This window comes from Talpa occidentalis, unplaced genomic scaffold, assembly GCF_014898055.3.
Source record: "Talpa occidentalis isolate TD23 unplaced genomic scaffold, MPIMG_talOcc4v2.1 talOcc4.4, whole genome shotgun sequence".
NCBI classification, from domain to species: domain Eukaryota; kingdom Metazoa; phylum Chordata; class Mammalia; order Eulipotyphla; family Talpidae; genus Talpa; species Talpa occidentalis.
The window spans coordinates 45735753-45758746 of record NW_023604295.1 but is presented as its reverse complement, the minus strand read 5'-3'; the positions used below and the strand labels follow the sequence as shown (position 1 = coordinate 45758746).

Genomic DNA, 22994 nt, shown 5'->3' with positions numbered 1-22994 from the left:
AATTTCCTCACTTACAAAATAGTGACAACATCTATCTCTTAGAATTGTAATAAGGATCAAATTAAAAGAGATATTTGTAAAGTTCATAATATAGTGTTTGGTATATAGATGCTAAATAACTGGCAGAACTTACCATCTTTTTATGAGGGGCCACTGTGTTTCATCAAATTGACTTAGTTTTCTCTAAGCGCAGTTTGCCAGAGCTTCTCAAAAGTGTCATACATGGATGTACTTTCTACAATTAGCTAATTGTTTTTAAGGTGTGGAAAAGCAGTTTTATTCACTTTATTGCTGGATAAAAACTTAAGATCAGAAATCCTTTGTCTAAATGATTTGATGATTTTGCTTCAAGGGCTAAGCTTAGAGGATTTTTCTTTCTTGCAGTTCTTCATGTTTGTCATTTTACAAAGACTTATTCAGAAATTTCTCTCCATAAGTTACTCTAATTTGCAGTACAATGATCAAAGCTTACCATTACTATCTGACCCAATTCTAAAATTCCCTACATTATTTATAAGGTATATATTACAGTTCAGTTTCATTCCATTTGAGATGGTTTATAAAGTAATACCTTATTTTTCTTTAATTAAAGATGGGATTTGCTTCCAGAGATAATTCATTGTGCTTCTCTCACCTAGTATGATTTCCAGGCTATTATTGTTTGTTATCTCCTCACAAATATAATACACTCCATCTTTTGCTTATTTCTATCCTTTGCTCACAGTTTGTGAATTGGCATCACAACAGCCTCTATCCATAGGTTCTCTCTATCTCTATGGGATTGCACTTATGTCCATATTTACACTTACGGTCATTTAATAAAATTAACAGTTACCAGACACTTACTATGTATAAGCACTATACATAGTGGGGGAAACAAAGATATTTAAAATAGTGCCTATTTTTTTAGACTTATAATATTTGGAAACATTTATGTATTCTGACTTGACTTTTCTTTCACATTTTGTTGTCCCATCTGAAGAGATATTATCTACTCTGTCACCCCTTTAGAACTCAAGCAGGCCAATGCATTCTTTCCAGGGTTCTCAAGCAGTCCTTTTCGATCTGTTTAGTGTGCTTTTTTATTCTCAGTTATCCTCCAATTTTTAGAACAGAGCCACAACTGTTTTGCTAAGATAGTATACTGTTAGTGATGAGTGTTTACCGGTTTCCTTGCAGAAGTTACATCTCACTTTGATGAATCAGAGTATCTTCTTTTTCATTCCCACAAAAAGAAATCACTTATTGCATTTGTCTTGCAGTACTAAGCAAGACAGAAATACACAGTTCTATGTCTGCCTTCATGAGTGTTACTGTCCAGCTATCGAAATACCGGGTAGAAAGATATAAGAGTATTTGGGACGATTACTAATCTGTTGTGTTGCCCAGATTGACGTCAACAGCTAGTTATGGCCCCCTGAGCTGCCCTTCATTTTCACAGACTAAAGTCTAAATTTCCCCTAATTCAGTGGCAAGTAAGTGCTTAGAACCAAACCTTCCCATCCTAATGCCGTTTCGAATTAAAACAAAATCCTGCATCCAATAGTGCACCTTTCAAAATCGGTATTGTGACTCATACAAAAAGCTGAAAATATTTTCTCAATGGGGTTTTAAGTGAGGAAAACGTTTTCTTTTAAAGATTTATTTATTTATTCATTCATTTATACAAGCACTGGGTACAGTCAGAAGCGCGGGAGGGTGAGAGAATTTACCAGAGCCAGAGCAGGGAGCAGAGCAGGCAGAAGGACCGAAGCACACTGCTGAGGGGAGCAGCGGGCGGCAGGAGAGGTCTGCGCGCCATGTGGGACCCTCCTCCGGTGGCCGGGGAGCAGCTGGGGATTGAACCGGCGCTGCAGAGGCTGCGGGCAGCTTCGCAACCCAGCGCTCAACCGCTGCGCCACCAGGGAGGCCCGGAAAACGTTTTCTTAAAAAACAAAACAAAACTTCTGTATATGTGAAAATGGGAGGAAAGGGTCATTCTTCGTAAGCGAGAACAAGGTGAGCAATTAATTTCTTAGGCACTGAAACACAGTTTTCTCTGGCAGCAGTGACCAGTTAAGCAATTATGCAAATAGCAGGGCAATGACAGAAGCCCAATTAGATACACCTGGAGGGCGGGAAGAAGGGAAGAAGCTCATACAGGCGACAAACTGCAAAACACCTGCCCGATTCACAATATAGTCTAGAGTCAGCCCCAAGAAAACCCTTCCTGCTGCCTGGGATTCAAGGAGCCCGAACTCGAACGCTCGCAGGCATTCTATTGCTTCACACCCGCGTCCTTCAACAGGTAGCGCCAATTACAGCCCCCACAGCACGTCCCCAAGCCTACTGGCCGGCACCGCTGTCAATCAAATACTTCCCTCACCTTTCTAAATTCTTCCCGCCCCCTTCCATTAGCTTTGCCTTCAGCCTATCCCCAAATTCCTTCCGCGCCTCGCGACCGCGGAATTTGGTCCTATCAAGTCCAGGATTGGAGCGGAGGCTTCTCCCGCCCTGTGACGTCTGTTCGCGCTCCGCCCCTTTCGAGGCCCTCGCGGCCGGGGGCGGGGCGAGCGAGGGGGCGGTCCGGGGGCGGGGCCTGCTGCCCACGGCGGGGGGGCGGAGCCTGCGGTGGAGCCTCGCCTGCTCCTGCTCCGTCAGGACCTCGGAGAGCGCCCGGCGCTGCGACCAGCGGGACCTGAAAGGCGGCTGGAGCCCGGCTGGACCCACGCCTGCGCCCGCCTCCCTCCGCACCGCAGCTTCCCGGGCTGGCAGGCGGTCAGTGGCGGCTGAGGAAGGTGCCTAAGTCGGGAGTCAGATAGGCGTCCCTCTGGGACGCGATGCTGCCGTCCAGCCGGCTCCCTAACACCTGTGTGTGTGTCTGTGAGCGGGAGCCCGCGCGAGTGTCTGCGGGAGGGTGTTTGTGTGCTCGGGCGGGCCACAGCCCCGCGCTGGGCGCTCGGCCCGGGGAGGGACCGTGGGAGCAGCGGCTCCACGCACCCAGCAGGTTGAGCGGGACTCGGGCCGCGGCTGTCACCAGCCCTGCTGAAGTCCCCGGAGCCGCTGCCCTGCTGCGGGGAGAGGCGACCCGCAGATCGGGCTGCTGCGGGCAGACAGGGTGGAGGGGGGAGGGTGCTGGGAGGGTGCTGGGAGGGTGCTGGGAGGGTGCTGGAGACGCGCGGAGGGAGGGAGAGGCAAGGGAGAAGCGGAGGCAGCCGGCGCAGCCGCCCCTCCCGTCCGCTGTTGCTGTGGGTCACCCGCAGAGGCTTTGGAGTCCAGGCTATAGAGCCCCCCAGGCCCCCCAGTTTCCTATAGAGAAAAAGGAAGTGTTTAAGATAATTGAGGAGAGCCCAGAAGGTGGTGGCGGAATAAATACCAGTCCTCAACCCCCCACGTTGTTTTTCTGAAAATAAAATTTTCTGAGCTGAACCTTTAGAAGGAAAGCCCGCCTTTAAAGCAGAGCGAGCGAGTGTTGGTCTGTTGGACTCTGGTTTGATTGTATAATAATGATGATATAATGCTAATGACGATGATGACACTGCCTTTTATTTTTACCCCAGTGCTGATAAAGCGTAGCTACAGCTGGGGAAAAGCCCTTGGAAATTGGATGTATGAGGAGGAAATATTGTTGCTTTTAGAATTGTGCTTTTTAAGGATATGTTTTTTAGAATTGAAATTTGACAAGATGAAGTCTGACTTCCCTCCAGTCATCTGTAGCCAGTTCTCGTTAAGTGGGAACTAGCTACTGCCTTGACTGATGAAAAGCTGAACACTTTTACCTGCGTATAATTCCATGTGTTAAGTCACTCTTTCCTTTGAATTTCTCAACAGTTTTCAAAATGAAGAAATTTAATTTCCGAAAAGTTTTGGATGGCTTAACGGCTTCTTCCCCTGGCAGTGGTGGCAGCAACAGTGGTGGTGGGGCTGGAAGTGGTTCCCAGCATCCAGGAGGGACTGCAGGGGTTCTAAGAGAGGAGATTCAAGAAACCCTAACTTCAGAGTATTTCCAGATTTGCAAGGTAAGTTTTGAATGGACTTAAAGCCTATTTATTTGTTTTACTGTTGTGAAAAAGGAAAGATAACAACAACAACCTCGCCCCCAAGGAAACCACAACACACTAGGGACTGGAAATTGTTGAAATGTCAGCATCAGAGAGTCTGGTGCAGAGAACTCTGGATAGGTCAGTGTGAATTAATAAAGCTATTCCAAGCATCAACTTCAGCATTAACTTAAAAAGCAGTAGTAGTTTAAAGGGGGAACAAGCAAACATAAAAAGTAGAAATTGCAAGATAATTTTAAGGTCCAATAGTGGACAAATATTTAAATATAGTGTTTTATGTGTAAGTACTAAACTGAGGTAGGAAATCATCATTCTAGTGAATTCTGTTTTGTCATCCAGAGAAACTAATCATTTTACTATTTTAGTGTAAAATTCAGTGTAAAATTGTTAAATCTATCAAGATGTTGCTAGATTTAAGTAGATAATAGCTAGATGAATATATCTTTAAATCTAATGGCATTGTCTTAAATTCATTGTTTAAAATTCTGACTAAAACCTCCCATATTCTTAATCTTTTATAAACAAGTGAATGAACAAATGCTACTTAATTCGAGTAAAGTCTTGTAAGAACTTAAAAATAGCCTGTGCTCTGGTTTAGGAAATATTTGGGGAAATTATACTTGAATGTTGAATTTCTAATTAATAAGCAAAAAAGTTTTTGATGGGTAGAGATGAGAATTTGTAAAATCAATATTATGTTAATAATACATGTAGATATTGGGGTTTTTTTGATATAAAGTGATTATTGTCCTTTTGTGGAGGGTTTATCTAGGAATGTGTTTTTGACTTACCGTGTGCAATAAAAAAGTTACTAAACTGTTCATATGCATGATACAGATGAATATAGTTTAATATGTGTTTTAGTACATGAAAAGAGACAGTAAATTTTTGAAATTACAAAATTAAGTACTATATTTTTTGTTCAATAAGTTTTTTGAAAGTGTTAAAATTATTTTTGTGGTGAATATATTATGTATAGTAAGTTTTATGTTCTATTATCATATCAAAATTTTGAAAAAATTTACAATTTCTCAAGGTCATGAATGTGATCATGATGTGGGAGAGTTTTAGTAGAAAAATTGGCAAGAGAAAGAGATTTCTTTAACATAGTGGCATTGGGTTATTTAGGTTGTAAAATCTGTAGAGGAGGCTTTAAAAAATTTGGGGGAATGGTGAATGAAAGATGAATAAAGGATATATAGATAGTCCTCTTTCCATTATATCAAAGAGGGACAGTAATGTAAAGTGCAGAAGTAAAATATGCACTACTTCAAAAACACAGGTCATGGTAGAGAGAGAGATCATTGGCTTAAGAGTCAGAAAATTTGTGTTAAAGCTCTGCCATTTGCCATTCATATAATCTGGAGAAAACCATTTGTCCACCTTGAGCCTTGATTTTCTCATCTACATTATGGCAATAGATATTTCTGCTCTTCTCACCTTATAAGGTTATTGGGAATATCAGACAAGACAATTAGGGAAGGTAATATATAAATTGAAAAAGATGGAAAAGGTAAATTAAAATCTTTAAATCATCTTGTACTTGGTGCAATGACTATAACCATTGGGTTATAATAACATTAGTTAACAATTTGCAAAGATATTTTAAGAATACATAATTCATAAGCTAAACACTAATATTACAGAAATCTTAATGGGGAAAGTACTTTGGATAGTAACATAATTAATTTTAAAAAGTGGTTATCAGACTGCATTATAGATTATCTGCACTACAATAAAATATATCAAAGTGGATTAAGGAAATTCTAAAATTAGAATGGTTACTAAAATGAGAACTTCACTTGGACTCACTGATTAAATGTGCAAAGAACATTCTATTCTGAGTATTAAGCAGTTGACACCTTCTGGGTACTCTTTTTTCGATGTAGCCAAAATTAAAGTATAAATCTAGAATCTGTTCCTTTGAAAACCATTTTCTTCTTTATTATCTGACTGGTCATCAAAGTCTATCTTATTTCCTTGGTCTTTCTGAAAAATATTCTCTTCTCATCATTCCATCATATATATATATATATATATATATATATATATATATATATATATATATTTTGGCTTGGTGTATTGAAATCACTTCCTAACTGATCTTTTCACTTCTTGTTTTTCCCTATTCTAATTCATTTTGTCATAGTAATGGTTATTTCATGGCAATTCACTTCCCTGCTACAAATTGTTAGTTTCCCTGGGGCAGTGATACTCTACAAAATAATGTCTTACATGAAATCCCAATAAATATTACATTTACTACATAAAAGTGGTACTTATTGGCATGTATTTATTTTATAAATTATAATAATTATACAATCAGTAAAAATTTGTTTTTTTGTTGTATAATATCCATAGGCAGTTAGTAGAGCATCTGCTAGTCTTAAAAAAATAAACAATCTTTATAATCAGAGATACATATGTAAGAAATTTAAAAAATACAGAAGTAGTGGAAGAAATTTTGGTTCAAGGTCAGCAAAACACAAATTAATGCACTAGTTAACTGCAGTTTGTTTTAAGTATGTATGCATTTGAATGCCCATATGTAGATATTTATGAAATATACAAACTGCCTTTTCTGAACATGAATTCTATAAAATACAACTTGAAATTGTTCTATACAAAAAACTGCAACAGCTGAACCTGATATGTAGATGCTTCCTTTCAGAAGAGTTTCCTGTTACCTATCATTTCCTTGATTGACTAAGTATACGTCATTCCCTGCAAACATATTTTTTTCATGTGACAATGCCCTTTCTTAATCTATTTCTTTTGGCTAGAAATGCCTTCCAACTTTAATTGGAAAATTACTGGTTACCCTTTACCTCAAAGATTAAACACTACCACCATGAAACTAGTTCTGACTGCTATATTCTTCATTATATGCCCCAGGCAGAGTTGGTTTTTCTACTGTTTTCCTACAGCACCAGGAATATGCTTGGAGTGTGAAGTTAACATCTTATTGTGATTAAAAATATATTTTCTGTCGCTATCATTGTACTATGGACTCTTTGAAAGGCAGATCTATTTTGTTTCCATATCATTATTAGGGTGCTTACTACATAGATCAGTGGCTCTCAATTTTGTCTAAAAGAGATTACTATTTCCATCCCAGTGTTAGAGAATCAAAGTCTCTGGGGATGGAGCCTAAGCACTTGATTTTTTTTAATTAATTAGTTTTTAATTGAGGTAATATTGGGATACCCCCATCAGGAATTACCACCACAGTGCACCTACTACCCATTCACTCATATTCTACCATAGACCATTGTGCTTCCTTCCTTCTTTGTTACTTCCCCTCCAAACCTACTAACCCCCTTGGTTTGAGTTCTGTAGTCAGTATCAAGGATTTGTTTTTTTGGCTAGTCTTTCTCTGACTATTAATTTAGTTACTTTATAGTCTACCTGTTATTGACATCATCTGGTAAATTTCACTTTAGCATTATTTTTTTCAAGCTCTGTCCATGTTGCTACAAATCTCATGAGTCTATCTTTTTTTAAAAATATTTATTATGCATACAAGAGCTGGGGTGCAGGCCAGAGATGTGGGTGGTGAGAGAATTCACCAGAGACAGAGTGGGAAATAGAACAGGCAGACTGACTGAAATACACTGCTGAGGGGAGCAGCGGGCAAGACAGGAGAGGTCTGCTTTGACATGTGGGTTGCTCCCTGGCCAGCCAGGTATCCAACTCATGATGTAGTGACTGTGGATAGCTTAACCCTTTGCACCACCAGGGAGGACCCAAGTTTATCTTTTTTGATCACAGAGTAGTATTCCATTGTGTTTATATACCAAATCTTGATCCACTCATCTGTTCTGGGGCACTTAGGTTGTTTCCATAATTTAGCCATAGTAAATAGTGCTGTAATAAACACGAGAGAGCAAATTTCCTTTCAAATTAGTGTTTTTGAACTTTTTGGGCAGTTGCCTAGGAGTATAATCATTGGGTCAAATGGCAGATACATTTTTTTTTTAATAGAGGCATGTTTTATTTATTTGTTTGTTTGTTTGTTTGTTTTGTTTATACATGCACTGGGTACAGTCAGAAGTGCGGGAGGGTGAGAGAATTCACCAAAGCCAGAGCGGGGAGCAGAACAGGCAGAATGACGAAGTACACCGCTGAGGGGAGCAGCAGGCGGCAGGAGAGGTCTGCGCGCCATGTGGGACCCTCCTTCGGTGGCTGGGGAGCAGCCGGGGATCGAACCGGCGCCGCAGAGGCCGCGGGCAGCTTCGCAGCCCAGCACTCAACCGCTGCGCCACCGGGGAGGCCCAGCAGATACAATTTTTAATGTTTGGAGACAACTCCATATTCATTTCTATAAGGATTGGACCAATAGGCATTTGATTTTTTTAAAAAAAGCACAGTTGATGTTGAGAACAATTTCGTAGGCACTTAATGTACTTAGCTGTGTGTACATGGCTGGATGATTAATTGAAAAAGGATTAAAGCAAAAAATTAGTAATGATATATGTCTTAAACATTTTATTTTAACTGGAAACTATAAATATATGTCAATTTACAACTCATTTGATAAATAACCAAGATTTTTTTAAGTATTGGTTCTTAAATTGGAGTTCTATGTGGACATCTCTTCCATAAACCATCCCATATTCATATGTACAATTTTCAGATTTAGTTAATTTAAATTAGAATAAGAACTTAAATGCTTTTCAAACAAACGTCAAGTCCTTCTAGATATACTTCCTTCTAGATATACTTATCGAGAGGGACTTGACATTTAGTTTACACTGTGTAAGTGCATAATCTAGATGGAAAAAATATATACACACAATATATATAATGTGCATATAATATATATATGTATTCATGACTATAGTTAATTGGCTTATACTTAATTAGACTGAGAGTGTGACTATTTAGGTAGAGCTTACTAATTCATTGTATTCAGAACACCATTAGTATCAAACTACATTTTACAAAGAGAATGGAGAATTTTTGTTAATCTAGCAAGTTGGTTTAATTAAAATTAGAACATTTAATCTGTAAGATATTCCATTTGACCTTCATAATAGTCCTAGTGGATAAAGCAAAGAAAATGTTAATATTTGAGGTCAGAAAATTTAAGTAATATACTTAGGTCTCCAAGTAAGTTCAATGTTCTTGTTCTCTAATTATTAAATCCAGTACTTTTTCTACTTCATCTGTCTTTCTTATTAGAAAAGGCAATATGATAAATTCCTCAGGAAGCCTGAAGTCTTTGAGAAGATAAAGACTATTCTGTTGACTATCCCTTCAAAATACATCCCAAATCTGATCATATCTCTTCACTTCCAGCACATCTCTTGCCTGATCTACTGCTCTTTAGCTTCTATTTTCTTTGCTTTCACTCAGGCATCAACACAGTCTCCCATCATAATAGGTAGAAGAATCCTATTAAAATAAAAATCCTCTCATTCCTGTTAAAAATTGCTCAATGGTACTTCATTTCTCTTAAAATAAAAACAAGTTCTGTTACATATTGTAAGGCTAAAAATGATCTGCTCCCTGAGAAGACATTTTCAACTCTTTTGTGTTACCGCCTCTGCAGGCTACATTGACTTCCTAACTGTGGTTCAGAAATGATTCCTGCTTCAAGACTTTTGCATTTGCTGTGTCCCTTACCTGTATCTTTCTTCTCTCCCTGTCCCCTTGCCAAATAATTATATTAATTACCCCCTTAACATCATTCAGTTCTTATTTCAACTCTTAGCTTCTCAGATATCTTCATTGACTACTGTTCATCCACTTTACTCTTTCTTTATCCTAATTATTTTTTCTTGGTAATACTTAAAATTACCTATTACTGAATTATGTATTTATTTGCTTATTGATTGAGTCTCCCATTATGAGAGCAGGGCTTTATATTGTTCACAGTGCCTCCCACATAGAGGCAGTTAAATATTTGTTGAATGAATGGATGAATAACTATGAGCAAGGAGGCTGATAGAGTAATATGTTAAGAGCAAACTCTAATTGTTTTGAACAGGGCTTTTATTAAATAAGTTTTATATAAAGACAAGGAAACCATCCAGTGAAAAAGTGACACCATTTTAGGAACATGAAATATAATTTTCAAAGAGTTATGGAAAGGAAGACTATAGAGAGATTAAATTTATTTCCATTTTTATTGAGGAAGATATTAGGAACATTCTTATTTCCAAATGATCTTTTTCAGGGAATAATTCAGATGTATTAGATTGACAGTGACAAACACATGGATGTTCTAAAACTAATTAACAAAACAGACAAAAATAAACATATCACCAGACACAGATGGCAAAATCCCTAAAGTTTTAAATTCACTCTTAAATTAGTCAACTTACTATTCATCAACATTTATAAGATTTTTTGAAAAATAAGTGGTCATGATGTCAAGGCCAACATGTAGATAACTAGTGGGATTTCTACTGGAAAATGGATTTATATTTATAATCCTTATGTCCGACATAATATCAGATCTTCTCAGATAAATAGGTATAAAATCAGAAACATAGGTATAAATTGTGGAGAGTTAGGACTCTGAAAAGCTGAAAGGAGATTGAGTGCCCCAATATCCCTGATTATGATCTCTTTTTTCAGGTTTTCCAGGTCTTCATGTTCTTCTAATTTTACATTATTTTACTTGGGAGCTTTTGTCAGCTTGGCACAAGATCATCATTACAAATCCACATTTATGTCATTTTTAATTTCATTAAGAGATCCATATGAGATTTCCTGAGATGTGTGGACTTGTCTTACTCTTATTTATAAATGGACAGAATAAAAGGTAGTATACTGCAGGATAACTTATAATGGATAAAGCATCTGACAATGACTTCATGTTTCTGTGACCAGAATGTATAGCAGAAGACAGGCATTGCTAAAGAATAGTAATGAAGGCAAATCAGCAAAAATTTAGCAACCTTGTTAGAATGGAGATGTTATCAAATTTAAGAAACAAAAAGAATTAATTTTTTTCAGAGCCAGACACCAAAGCCAAGTTATTCAGTAATTTGGACTCTCTACTTTCCTTATTCTGAGAGCTTAACAATACAGGACAGGCTTAAGTAAGGGATTACAGAAATGTAAGTAGTATGTTCATAATTTTTTTAAGGTACCTAAGAGAACAACCACAATTTTCTCATAGAAGGTCCTTTGATGCTAGCATATTGTCAGTAAATTGGGTTGTTGTTCTCAATTAGTATGAGAGTTCTTATGTTCTGAAAAACAAACTGTGCTGTCATATATAGTGTATATTTTAATATAGAAATAACTTGAAATCTTGTATAATTTCCAAGCTTAAAAGATTATTATTAGTGTTGTTTTTAAAGATTTATAATTTATGCACACTAGAACTGGAGTGTAGACCAGAGGTACGGGGGTGGAGAGGATGAGAAGATTCACCAGAGACAGATTGGGGAGTAGAACAGGCAGATCTACAGAAATACACTGCTGAGGAGAGCAGCGGGTGAGACAGGAGAGGTCTGCTGTGCCATGTGGGTTAGCTCCCTGGCCAGGGATCAAACTCATGCCACAGTTGAGACTTTGACCTCTGTGCAACCAGCGAGACCTGACTATTACTAGTGATTAAGCCAAATTCCTATTTCTTGAAGTTTAGTGAATTTCTGTAGAAATTCATCACAATTGATGATGTGCTTGTGAAACAATTATAATGTTTTCCATAGTTTACTTTTAATAATAGAATTATTGTATTGGTTTTCCATATTGTAGCTCTGTAAATTGTTCACATACTTGTTTAATAACATTAACATTGACTGGATCCATTAAAGTTTTCAAATAGAAACCCTATTTAAGCTTTTGTTTAATATTTTTTTGTTTTCAAATCTTTTTCTTATTAATGTCAGAAGAGTTTCTACGCATAAATCAGTAATCTTGATACTCACATGAAAAAAATAGCCCTCTTAGCCTAAGATTCTTGAGCTTTTAAGTTGAGTTCTTTCCCCATAAGAGAAAATTGAGCTTTTGTTCATACTAATTGTCAAAAGAATGAGCTTTATAAATAATTTTGGTTATAGTGACAGTTCATTTTTAATAAAAAAGATGTTTTCTTAATCCCTTTTAATGATTGAAAGGCTAATCTTATCATGTTTCTAATGCACTTGTATTTTTATTTTAAATTATATTAATTATACTGGGGTATCATTTATAATTTTTAACTTAATCTAAAATTTATAAGGTCTGGTAGAAAAATCAGTGATTGAGACTTAGTAAACCAAAAATAGAAATCATATTTAAAGGGTATGGAGATGGTGTAGTTAAAGAATATAGACTTTCAAATATTACTTATCGGATGCATTGAGGTGATAACCTGCAGAGGAGCTTGGTAAAATGGAGAATTCATAATCACTGAAGGAATACAACAAGGAGATTTTTTTTTTAAAGATTTATTTATTTATTTATACAAGCACTGGGTACAGTCAGAAGCGCAGGAGGGTGAGAGAATTCACCAGAGCCAGAGCGGGGAGCAGAGCAGGCAGAAGGACCGAAGTACACTGCTGAGGGGAGCAGCGGGTGGCAGGAGAGGTCTGCGCGCCATGTGGGACCCTCCTCCCGTGCTGCAGAGGCTGCGGGCAGCTTCACAACCCAGCACTCAACTGCTGTGCCACCGGGGAGGCGCAAGAACATATTTTAGTGAGTTTCTTGTTCAAAACATATTTATTACACAATCTTAAAAATTATTAGGACATAAACCATTCTTAACTTACTCTGATAAGTGAGATAGTTTTATGGTTGATTGATTAGCAAAATTGGTGATATTTCCTGTACTTATATAACATATTGGAAAGAAGGATATGATTTTAGTACTATTGGAGGCCCCAAATCACTGGTTGATATTGATATTATATAGAATGATACAAATATAATGATATATAATATAATGAATTTAAATGTGAAAATACAGCAGTTAGTGTTTTTAGTTAAGTGCCTTATAATTAGATTTTATATACACCCAGTAAGTATCTCTTAAATTGATAATAGCAAAAAGCAACATTTTATTGGGATATGTATATTTCAGTATAAATAAAACTTGTCGTTTGTAATGATGGTTTTAGAAACAAACTTAATACTGTGATGTAAAGTTCAGGACTCGTAGCCAGAGAAAACTTATACTCCTTCTCTATTAATCACCTATAAATTTCAGTTTATTAAAGATATACTTTTCCCAGAGTATAAAAAATTAAATTGTCAAGAAAATTGATTGGTGGGCCTCCTTGGTGCAGCCTCTGCAGTGCCGGTTCTATCCCCGGCCACCAGCGAGGGTCCCACATGGTGCGACAGACCTCTCCTGCTGCCCGCTGCTCCCCTCAGCAGTGTATTTCGTCAGTCTGCCTGTTCTGTTCCCTGCTCTGGCTCTGGTGAATTCTCTCACCCTCCCATGCTTCTGACTGTACCTAGTGCTTGTATAAATAAATAAATAAATCTTTAAAAAAAAATTCAATTAAAAAAAAAAGAAAATTGATTGGATTGGCCAAAACCCTGTCTTTGAATCTACAAAAAAGCGTGAAAATGATTAGTAGTACACAGTAAATTGAGACATTATTGAGTCTGAAAAATGCTTATAGTTTTTAAATATCTGAATATATGGAAAATGTAGAGCTAGCAAAGCAAACATAGAACTGAATGGAATTATAGTAGGAAAATTCAAGAGGGAAAGCAGATAATCTGAAATTCTTTAGAAGGAATATTGAGAGAGACATTCAAGAGTATCTCAGCATTGTGAAGAGGTCAAAGGTTATGAAAAAAACAAGTTAGAAACAAATAGCAAATCATAACTGCCAAGACAGCTCAATTAGACCAAGAAGAATTTAATTAGGGAAAAAACATTTTCAGTAAAATGATGTGTTGTACTAAGATTACTCTTAACAGAATACAGGATTGACAAGATCGGTACAATTTAAGAGTAATTGCTTAAGAAGTTGGTTTTATGTAAAAGAAACGTGGCAGAAAAAGAAAAACAGAGATGGTAGATCCTGACATCATTTTGATAAAATGGAAAGGGGTACTTAATGCAATTGAGCCACAGAAGGGAAACTTAGGCTATCAGAAAGGGACCGATAGGGTGAAGAATAGAGGTAAGATTTGCCTTTTAAATTAGTATGCGTACCAGGTTTGGAAATTCTTGATGAGAATACATATTTTGTTTGAATTTTCAGTAAACTCTATGCTTTATCTCCAATCAAATAAATAAAAATATGGGATTCTACTAGAGAACTGTATACATTTATTTCTGCTACAACAAATTGCTAACACCTCCATAAATTAAAACAGCACAAGTTTATCATCTTACAGTTCTGGAGGCCAGCAGTCTGAAATGGTTTTTGGTAGGTCTGCATTTCTTTCTGGAGGTCTTAGGAGGGGAGTGTTCTTTTTTTTCTCCTTTTCCAGCTTTTAGAGACTGCTCACAATTCCATGACTGGTCACCCCTCTCTAGTCAAAGCTAGAATGGTTAGCTTGAACCTAGCCACTTAGTGACTAGTTCAATATTTTTCATATCCCATCACTCTGACACTAACTTTTGTGTTTCACTTTTGCATGTTTGAAGAACTTTATGATTAAATTGAGGCTACAAGAATAATCTAGGTTAATCTTCTTGTCTCACGTTCCACTGATTAGCAACTTACATTCCATGTGCAACCTTAATTCCCCTTTGTGATCAAACCTAACATATGCACAGATTCTTTGGGGAGTCATTATTTTGACAACCAGAAAGATAATCATTACCTTCACTTGTCTTTTTTTGTCTGTTTGTTTTTTGTTTTTTAGTTATAGTATGGAAAATAACAAGAACAAAGAAGACAGTATATAAACCCTGGCTCTTCAACAATTATCAACTTACAAATCTTGAATTTCCATTTCATTATTTTAAAGCAGATCTCAGACATTATATATCATTTCACCTGTAAGAACTTTAGAGATCTGTCCTCTCCTTTAAAAAATATAAACTTAATGATAGTCCATTTAAAAAACATGAACAAAATTTCTTTAATATGCAGTTAATGTTTAAATTTTCTTGCTTGTCCCATAGTATTTTTTGTAATTGATTTGTTTGGATTCATCCAAACAAGACCCACATTACATTTTCTCCTGGCTTGAAGTTACCTTCAATTTGTGTAAAGTCAGAATTTTTTTTTATTTTTAACAAGACTGGCTATACTATGCTTTTGTGTATGTTGTTGAAAACAAAACTGTTTCTTTTGTGAACTGGTAGACTTGGTGCAAGGAAGTGGGCTGGTTCTCTAAATCATACCATACAATAAAAAGTAGTCTTTAAAGTTTTCTAGAAATAGTCACATCTTTTAGGAATTGGGAAAAGAATATATTTTTTAAAGATTTATTTTTATTTTTGTACAAGAACTGGGGTACAGGCCAGAGGCGGGGGAGGGTGAGAGGATTCACCAGAACCAGAGTGGGGAGCAGAACAGGCAGATGGACCGAAATACACTGCTGAGGGGAGCAGCTGGTGAGATAGGAGAGGCCTGCTGTGCCATGTGGGTCTCTCTGGCCAGCCGGGAATCGAACCCGCACTGCAGAGGCTGTGGACAGCTTCACAGAGCTGCGCTCAACCCTCTGCACCACCAGGGAGGCCCGAAAAAGAATATTTTTAAAGTTAGCCTGTGCTATTCCTACTTTGTGATGCTAATGTGGGGTAGATTCCCCTGAGAATATTAGAAAAGAAGAAAATATAAAAGACATAAAAGATGTAGAACTCAATAGTTTCAATTTTTATCTATGAAATAAGTTAGTGGCGTAGGATGGGATTCAGATTCATATAGCTCTTTTTTTCTTTTAAGTGAGTATTTGAAAGGTAAAAAAATAAAACATTTGACAGGACTCACTTTACAGTACTTAGAATTACAAAGCAAGAAGCTGAAAGTGATTTTGTCAAAGTCTATTATCACTTAGATTTCTTCTAGCTTATAGGATATCCAAGACTCAGCTTAATAGACTAAATGTACTTGAATAACTGAATTGAAAGACAGTAATAGGACCAGAATACTGATAAGGAATGTAGTTTATTGAGAGTTCCATGTATATATAATCTGATAACACTTTTTATTGATTACATATGTCATTCAAAATGTTCCTTATTTCTGATTCTATGCCATCCTATGGTGATTTATTATTGGATTTTTCTTTGTTTTTTTCAGTTCTGACTTACTAAAATCCTTGCTATTTGAGGTAATGGTCAATACCCATGTGTTTTGAGTTACCATTCCTAGTATTGGGTGAATTTATAATAATACTTATTATGAACTTATTATTTATTGAAGGGCATATATACATGCATGCATACGTACATACACATATTAGTCTCTTTTTAATTGGATAATCATTTTTTAAAATATTTACTTATTTTGTAGAAGAACTGGGTGAAAGCCAGAGGTGCAGTGGGGTGAGAGGATTCATGAGAGACAGTGGGGAGCAGAGCAACAGATTTACTGAAATACACTGCTAAGGGGAGCAGCAGTTGAGAGAGGAAAGGTCTGCTGCACCATAAGTGGCTTAGCAACCTGGCTGGGATGGAACCCTGTCCATAGTGGTCATAGCACTGACATTTAACCTCTAGGCCACCAGCAAGGACCTGGGTAATCATTTTTCAGAAGTGAATTTTCAAGGCCTGCACACATTATATGAACCATTTTTATTTTTATGTGATTAATGTTTGCATCATATGTAATTTAATTCATTTTTGTAGCTTTTATGAATCTCTTACTCTTTTTGTATTTTCTGTATAATCCTCAAAGATTTATCTTCAAATCATGGTTTATTTCCTAATAACGTACCTAATTTCTATATTCATACAAAGTGGAATTATATATTCACCATAAAGAGTTTTATTTAACATTTTGCTCATTGCTCATATGTTTTATTATGAGGAGAACATTAGGTTTAAAAAGCTGGGAGATGAGAACTTAACACTTTGGAGTTGACTAATGAAAGAAAATAGGAAAGAGCAGGGAAGTATTATATACCTAATAAAATTCACAGACTTTAAGTACTCAGCTCATTGAGTTGTATTTCATAAAACTATGTAAATATCAGTCAAAATATGATAGCGTATCTTAAATTTTTAAAACTTTATCCTTCCATGTTCTTGCTCTTACATATTTCCTGAGGCAACAGATTTCTGTTATCACCATAGCTTAGTTTTGCCTGTTCTTCCACTTAATATAAGTAAAATTATAAAATACATATCGTGTATATCTTCTTTCATGCAACATGATTTTTGAGATTTGTGAACTTTGAATGTATTATCCTTTTATTTTAAATAATAAATTTTATTTTTATATTTCCCATACAATTGCAACCCCCTTATTTTGACCCCAATCCCTCCCCTCCCACCCTCTACCCCCCATAGAGTGTCTCTGGTTCATAGTTTTTTGTTGATTTTGATTTTCACTTTCTTATAGTTATTGATTTTCCTGGTCCCTTATTTAAGTTTTCTAGATTCCCGCTATGAGTGAGACCATCCGGTATTTTTCTTTTTCTTTCTGGCTTATTTCGCTGAGCATGATCCCTTCCAGAGCCATCCATGTTGCTGCAAATTGCATGTGTTTATCTTTTTTGAATGCTGAGTAATAGTCCATGGTATATATGTACCACATCTTCTTCATCCAGTCATCTATTTTTGGGCATTTGGGTTGTTTCCAAAGCTTAGCTATTGTAAATAGTGCTGCTATAAACATAGGGGTGCAGGTGCTCTTTGGAATTGATGTTTGTTTGTCCTTTGGGTAAATACCTAGGAGTGGAATTGCTGGATCATATGGAAGCTCTATGTTTAGTAGGTCCAGAAATCTCCCCACAGCTCTCCATGAATGTATTATCCCTTTTATTGCTGACTACTTGTCCTTCAAATACTTCTATTGAAAAATTACATCTCCATTATAAATGTAGACTTGTTCATCACATTAAATACAGCAGGGTAGAGAGAAAAACATTCCCAAATTATTCATACTTTGTATACTCAGATGCAGTTAATGGTTAGTGATTGGGGCAGGGGAGATGCATTTCATTTTAGTATTTTTCATGTTTAGTTTTTTGTTCTGTGGAAATAAATGATCACCCAAATGAAAACAGAGTTTACTTATGTAGAGCTTACAATAGCAAAGGAGTTGACCACCATCACTTTGATTTGGTAGAGATAAGAAGAACAGTAGGGTAAGCATTATAGGAAAGGCTTTAGTTGGTTAGTCTTTTTTGATTTCTGTTATTTTTGATTCTTAGAGCTTCAATCTTTTGTCTTACATTATTCACCTGTTCTTGCATATCGCCCACTTTTTCCATTACAGTCCTTGTTATATGAATCATAGTTGTTTTAAATTCTTGGGCTGATTGTCTCCTGACTGAGTTTTGTCTTTAAGTATGTCTTGCAGTTTTTGCTGAGAGTCAGACATAATGTGCATGGTAGAAGTAACTGAAGTAAATAGCCTTTAAGTGTCAGATTTTATGTTTATTTGGTTAAGAATTAGGCTGTGTTTTTTCTTTGTTGTAGCTGTAGGTGTTAGATGCTAAAATTTCCTCTGGTGTTATTTTTGTCTCTTCCATTTTCTTTGGGTTTTTCTAGAAAATCCTGCTTGAATCAAGTTCTTTTCCCTAGCTACAATAAAGGAGCCCTATATATGTGGTGTTAAGGCACGGAGAGGGAAATACTGTAGTTCTCTGATTAGAAATTGTTTACTTTTGGGCCTCCCCTGGTGGCCCAGTGGTTGAGCGCTGGGTTGCGAGGTTGCCTGCAGCCTCTGCAGCACCAGTTCGATCCCTGGCCACTGGCAAGGGTCCCAAAAAAAAAAAAAAAAAAGAAAAGAAAAGAAATTGTTTACTTTAACCTTTCAAAATTGCCATAACTTAAAAAATCTTTGCCATTACAATTGACAAGAGGTGCTAAATCAAAGTTGTTTTCATTTTTATTTCATTGTTTAGTAATTTTGCACTTAAAATATTTATTGCTCATTTGCATTTATTCTATAGTGAATTAGATGTTATCTTTTGACTTTCATTTTGGGTTATTTGACTTTTGTTGTTTATAAGAACATTTTGTATAGTTAAAGATATTAATGCTTTACTATGTTATGTATAAAAAGCTCTCTAGCATCTTGTCTACTATGGCAAAGGTTTTTAAGCTCCCTTAAGCTTATATGAATATGTGCTCAAACCCATTTGTAATAATAGTTTTGGTTTTTGTATTAGCATATCATAATCCATCTTGAATTTTATTGTCATATGAACTAGATAAGGATCTAATTTTGTTGTATGATCAGCCAAGTTTGCCAATACCATTTATGTAATAATCCCCCCCCTTTTTTTTTACTGATTTGATTGTTGTTTTTAATTATTTAATTATTTTAATTACTTGGTTTACTTTTAAACATTGTACTTCATTCCATTAGTCAGTGTCTCCTGGTATTAGTACCACAATTAAAATTATAATTTTTATTTATAAAGCATTTTAATATTTAATAGCTCAGACCTTTTTGGTGGTGCAGGGGTTAAAGTCTCAGCACTATCAATCTAATTGCCAGCCAGGGAGCTAACCTGCCTGGCACAGCAGACCTCTCCTGCTTCAGCCACTGCTCCCCTCAGCAGTGTATTTCAGTCAGCTTGCTCTACTCCCCACTCTGTCTCTGGTGAATCCTCTCGCTCCTGCATGTCTGGCCTACAGCCCCTGGTTTTGTATACATAAATAAATAAAAATGAATCTTTTAAAAAATACTTAATTGTCCACCCACCTTTTCTAGTTCCCTTTTCAAAAATTTTTCATTGTTTCAAGGTTTATATTTCCAGATATACGTTAGTCTTTTTCTCAGTTTTCATAACATATCTACTTAGGATTTTGTTTATTCTATATTACATTTTAATGTTAATTTGGGGCAAACTTCACATCTCTTGAATATTGAATCTTCTGCTTTTATAGTATACTTCTCTAGTTATTCTTGTATGTGTATATATATATATATTTGCATTGATCAAGGATGTTTTGGAGTGTTTTTTTAATACCCAAAAGGAAAGGTTTATTATAAAAAAGGGAGAGAAGAATAAAGGACACTGGTATAGTCATAGGTAGGCAGCCTTGGGAGGAGAGCTGCTGTCCTGTAAATGGAGAAGGTCGGAGAGGAGCTCCTGCATAGGCACAGCCAGGCAGAAGGGCTGCTGCTGTTTTGTAATTTTCTAATTGACTATGAGATACATTTCTCGCTAGATTTATCCCAGAATTTTGTTTTTGTTTTCTTTTGCCTTTTTATCATAAATGAATGTTGAACCTTATATGCTTTCTCTTCATCTGTTGATATGATCACATCACTTTAACTTTCCTTTTGTTGATGTAGTGAATCATACTGATTTATGTATGTTGAGCCATTCTTGTATCCCTGGAATAAATTCCACCTGGTCATGTTGTATGATCCTTTTAATGCACTGTTAAGTTCAGTTTGCTAAGATTATGTTGAGGATTTTGGCTCCTATGTTCATCAGGGAAATTGGTTTATAGTTTTCTCTCTTTGTGGTGTCTTTAGTATCCAGGTAAAGTTGTACTCTTAAAATGTAGTTGGAGATATTTTCTCTTAATCAGCTTTTTGAAATAGATTGAGAAGGATAGATAATAGTTCATCTTTGAAGATTTGGTAGAATTCGCTAGTGAAACAATCTGCTCCTGGACATATGTATTTTTTCTTTTCTTTCTTTTTTCCTTTTTGGATTTCGATTACTGTTTCATTTTCCTGGCTTATAATTGGTGTGTTCAGGTTTTCTGTTTCTTCCTTATTCAGTCTCAGATGGTTATACATATCTACAAATCTGTCCATCTGTTCTAGATTATTCCATAAAGTAGCATGCAAATGTTCATAGTAATCTCATGATCCTCTGAATTTCTGATATGTTTGTTGTAACTTCTCTTTTGTTTTTTATTCTATCAGTGCTCTTTTTTTTTTTTCTTCGTGAGCTTACAGGTTTATATAGAGGTTTTTATATGTTGGTTTTTTTTTTTTTTTTCCCCAAAGGAACAGATTTAGTTTCATTGATTTTTAGGACTACTTTGTGAATTGTTTCATTTATTTATTCACTAATTTTTTTTTTCTTTGTTCATCTGGTTTTTGGTTTAGTTCCTTAAAGTATACTGTCAGAGTACATATTTGGGCTCTTTTTGTTGCAAGATGTATGGCTCTTAGTATTGCTTATGCTGCATGCCATGGGTTTGATATCTCATGTTTTCATTTTTATGTATCTTCATGCATGTTTACATTTTTTTTTATTCCCTCATTAACCAAGTAGTCATTCAGTAGTACACTGTTCAGTCTCCACATTTTCCTTGTGTTACTATGAAAATGTTTAAGTATACAGAGAGGTAAAATAATTATTCTCTGAACATTCATGTATATGTATCTATTCACACATACATCTTACCACTCATACTTGACAATTTTTGTTTTGTCATATTTATTTTATGTTTGTCCAGTCATATATACATACTTTCTTGAATGCATTTTGAAATAAGTTACAAGTATTAGTACATTTCACCTATTAAAAACATAGTATTCCTAGGATTAATGTGAGTTTACTATTTGTTTATAACATTTTTTTTCTTTTTGAGGTGTATGTTACAAATAAATCACACATTTTATTGTGCTGTTCAATGAGTTTTGACTAAGGTATAGTTTTGCTTGTTCAGAATTTAATATAAATGTGATCATATCATAAGCACTCTTCTTTGTATTGCTTGAAAGACTTGACATACTGTTTTTGAGAATCATCCATGTGTTGCAACTACTATTTTTTTGCATCTATTAACTGTTACATAATATACTCTTGTGTGAGATGAGTACAACATAGTTTTGTTTCTTGATTCTCTTGTTGGACACTTGGGTGGTTCTAAGGTGTTATGTAGAAAGCTGTTAGAGCATACTTACATAAATTATTGTGTGGCTATATGCTCTTCATTTTCATGGGCATATACACAGAAGAGGAATTTCTAGGCCATAGGAAAGGTATGTTTGGCTTTATAAGAAATTGCAAAGTTTTTTTCCCCACAGTGATTGTGTCATTTACACTGCTACCAACATTAAGTAGTTTTTTGTAAAACAGGTTAGTCATTCTGGAGATTAGGTAGTAGTATCTTGTAATATTTAATTTTTGTTTTCTGATGACTCCTTTTGCTATTTGCTCTCTTTCAGACAGTTCGGCATGGTTTTCCTTATCAACCCACAGCATTAGCCTTTGATCCAGTTCAGAAAATCTTGGCTATTGGGACGAGAACAGGTGCTATACGAATGTATCCTTGATTTTTGCTTCATTATTTGCAATATTAATACCAATTGCATTTCTTTAAATATTAAGGTAAGTGAAATTTTTATAACCAAATAAAGTTTAATGCTTCTTTCGAAAGAGTGACAATTGTGAATTTCAGTGTCAAATTTATTGATGTACCTGTTTTAATTCCTAATACTGTAAATTGTGCCTTTTCCCCCCTGATCAAGCTAGCTAAATTATAAATTGTGTTGACTTTCATAAGAACCAACTTTGGGTTTCATTGCTTTTCTGTATTGTTTTGCAATAATCTGTTTAATTATTTCTGCTTTGATATTTTAAAATTTATTTTGCTTACCTATGGTATTTAATCTTTTTCTAGTTTCTTAGGATGGAAAATGAGGTCATCCATTTGAGATTTTCTTTTCCAATAGATGCTTGTAGTGTTGTAAATTCCTCCCAAATTATGTATGAGGGTTATCTCATTTATTAAACTTTTTATTTTGAGATAGTTGTAGGTTTTAATTGTAGTTGTAAGAAATTATACAGAGAAATCCCAGGGACTCTGCACCCAATTTCCCCTAATAATAACGTCTTGCAAAATGATAGTGTCATATCACAACCAGGATATTGACACTGATACACTTAAGGTGCAGATTACAAGGATTTCTTGTATTGTCCTTTTATGACAACACCTGTTCATCTCGTTCT

The 22994-nt window shown here is 35.7% G+C and overlaps 1 protein-coding gene across 3 annotated transcripts in view; it reads left to right on the top strand.

Annotated features, from left to right (window-relative positions):
• Positions 1 to 2701: 2701 nt before the first annotated feature.
• The window catches only part of STXBP5L (syntaxin binding protein 5L), a 190429-nt gene continuing 170136 nt past the window's right edge, over positions 2702 to 22994 (top strand). For all 3 annotated transcript variants that reach the window (XM_054700531.1, XM_054700530.1, XM_037525474.2), the window contains exons 1-3: positions 2702 to 2757; positions 3811 to 3998; positions 22211 to 22308. In XM_054700531.1, the coding sequence (XP_054556506.1) occupies positions 3819 to 3998; positions 22211 to 22308 (278 nt within the window). In that variant the 5' untranslated portion in view covers positions 2702 to 2757; positions 3811 to 3818. The remainder of the gene's footprint in view (positions 2758 to 3810; positions 3999 to 22210; positions 22309 to 22994) is intronic.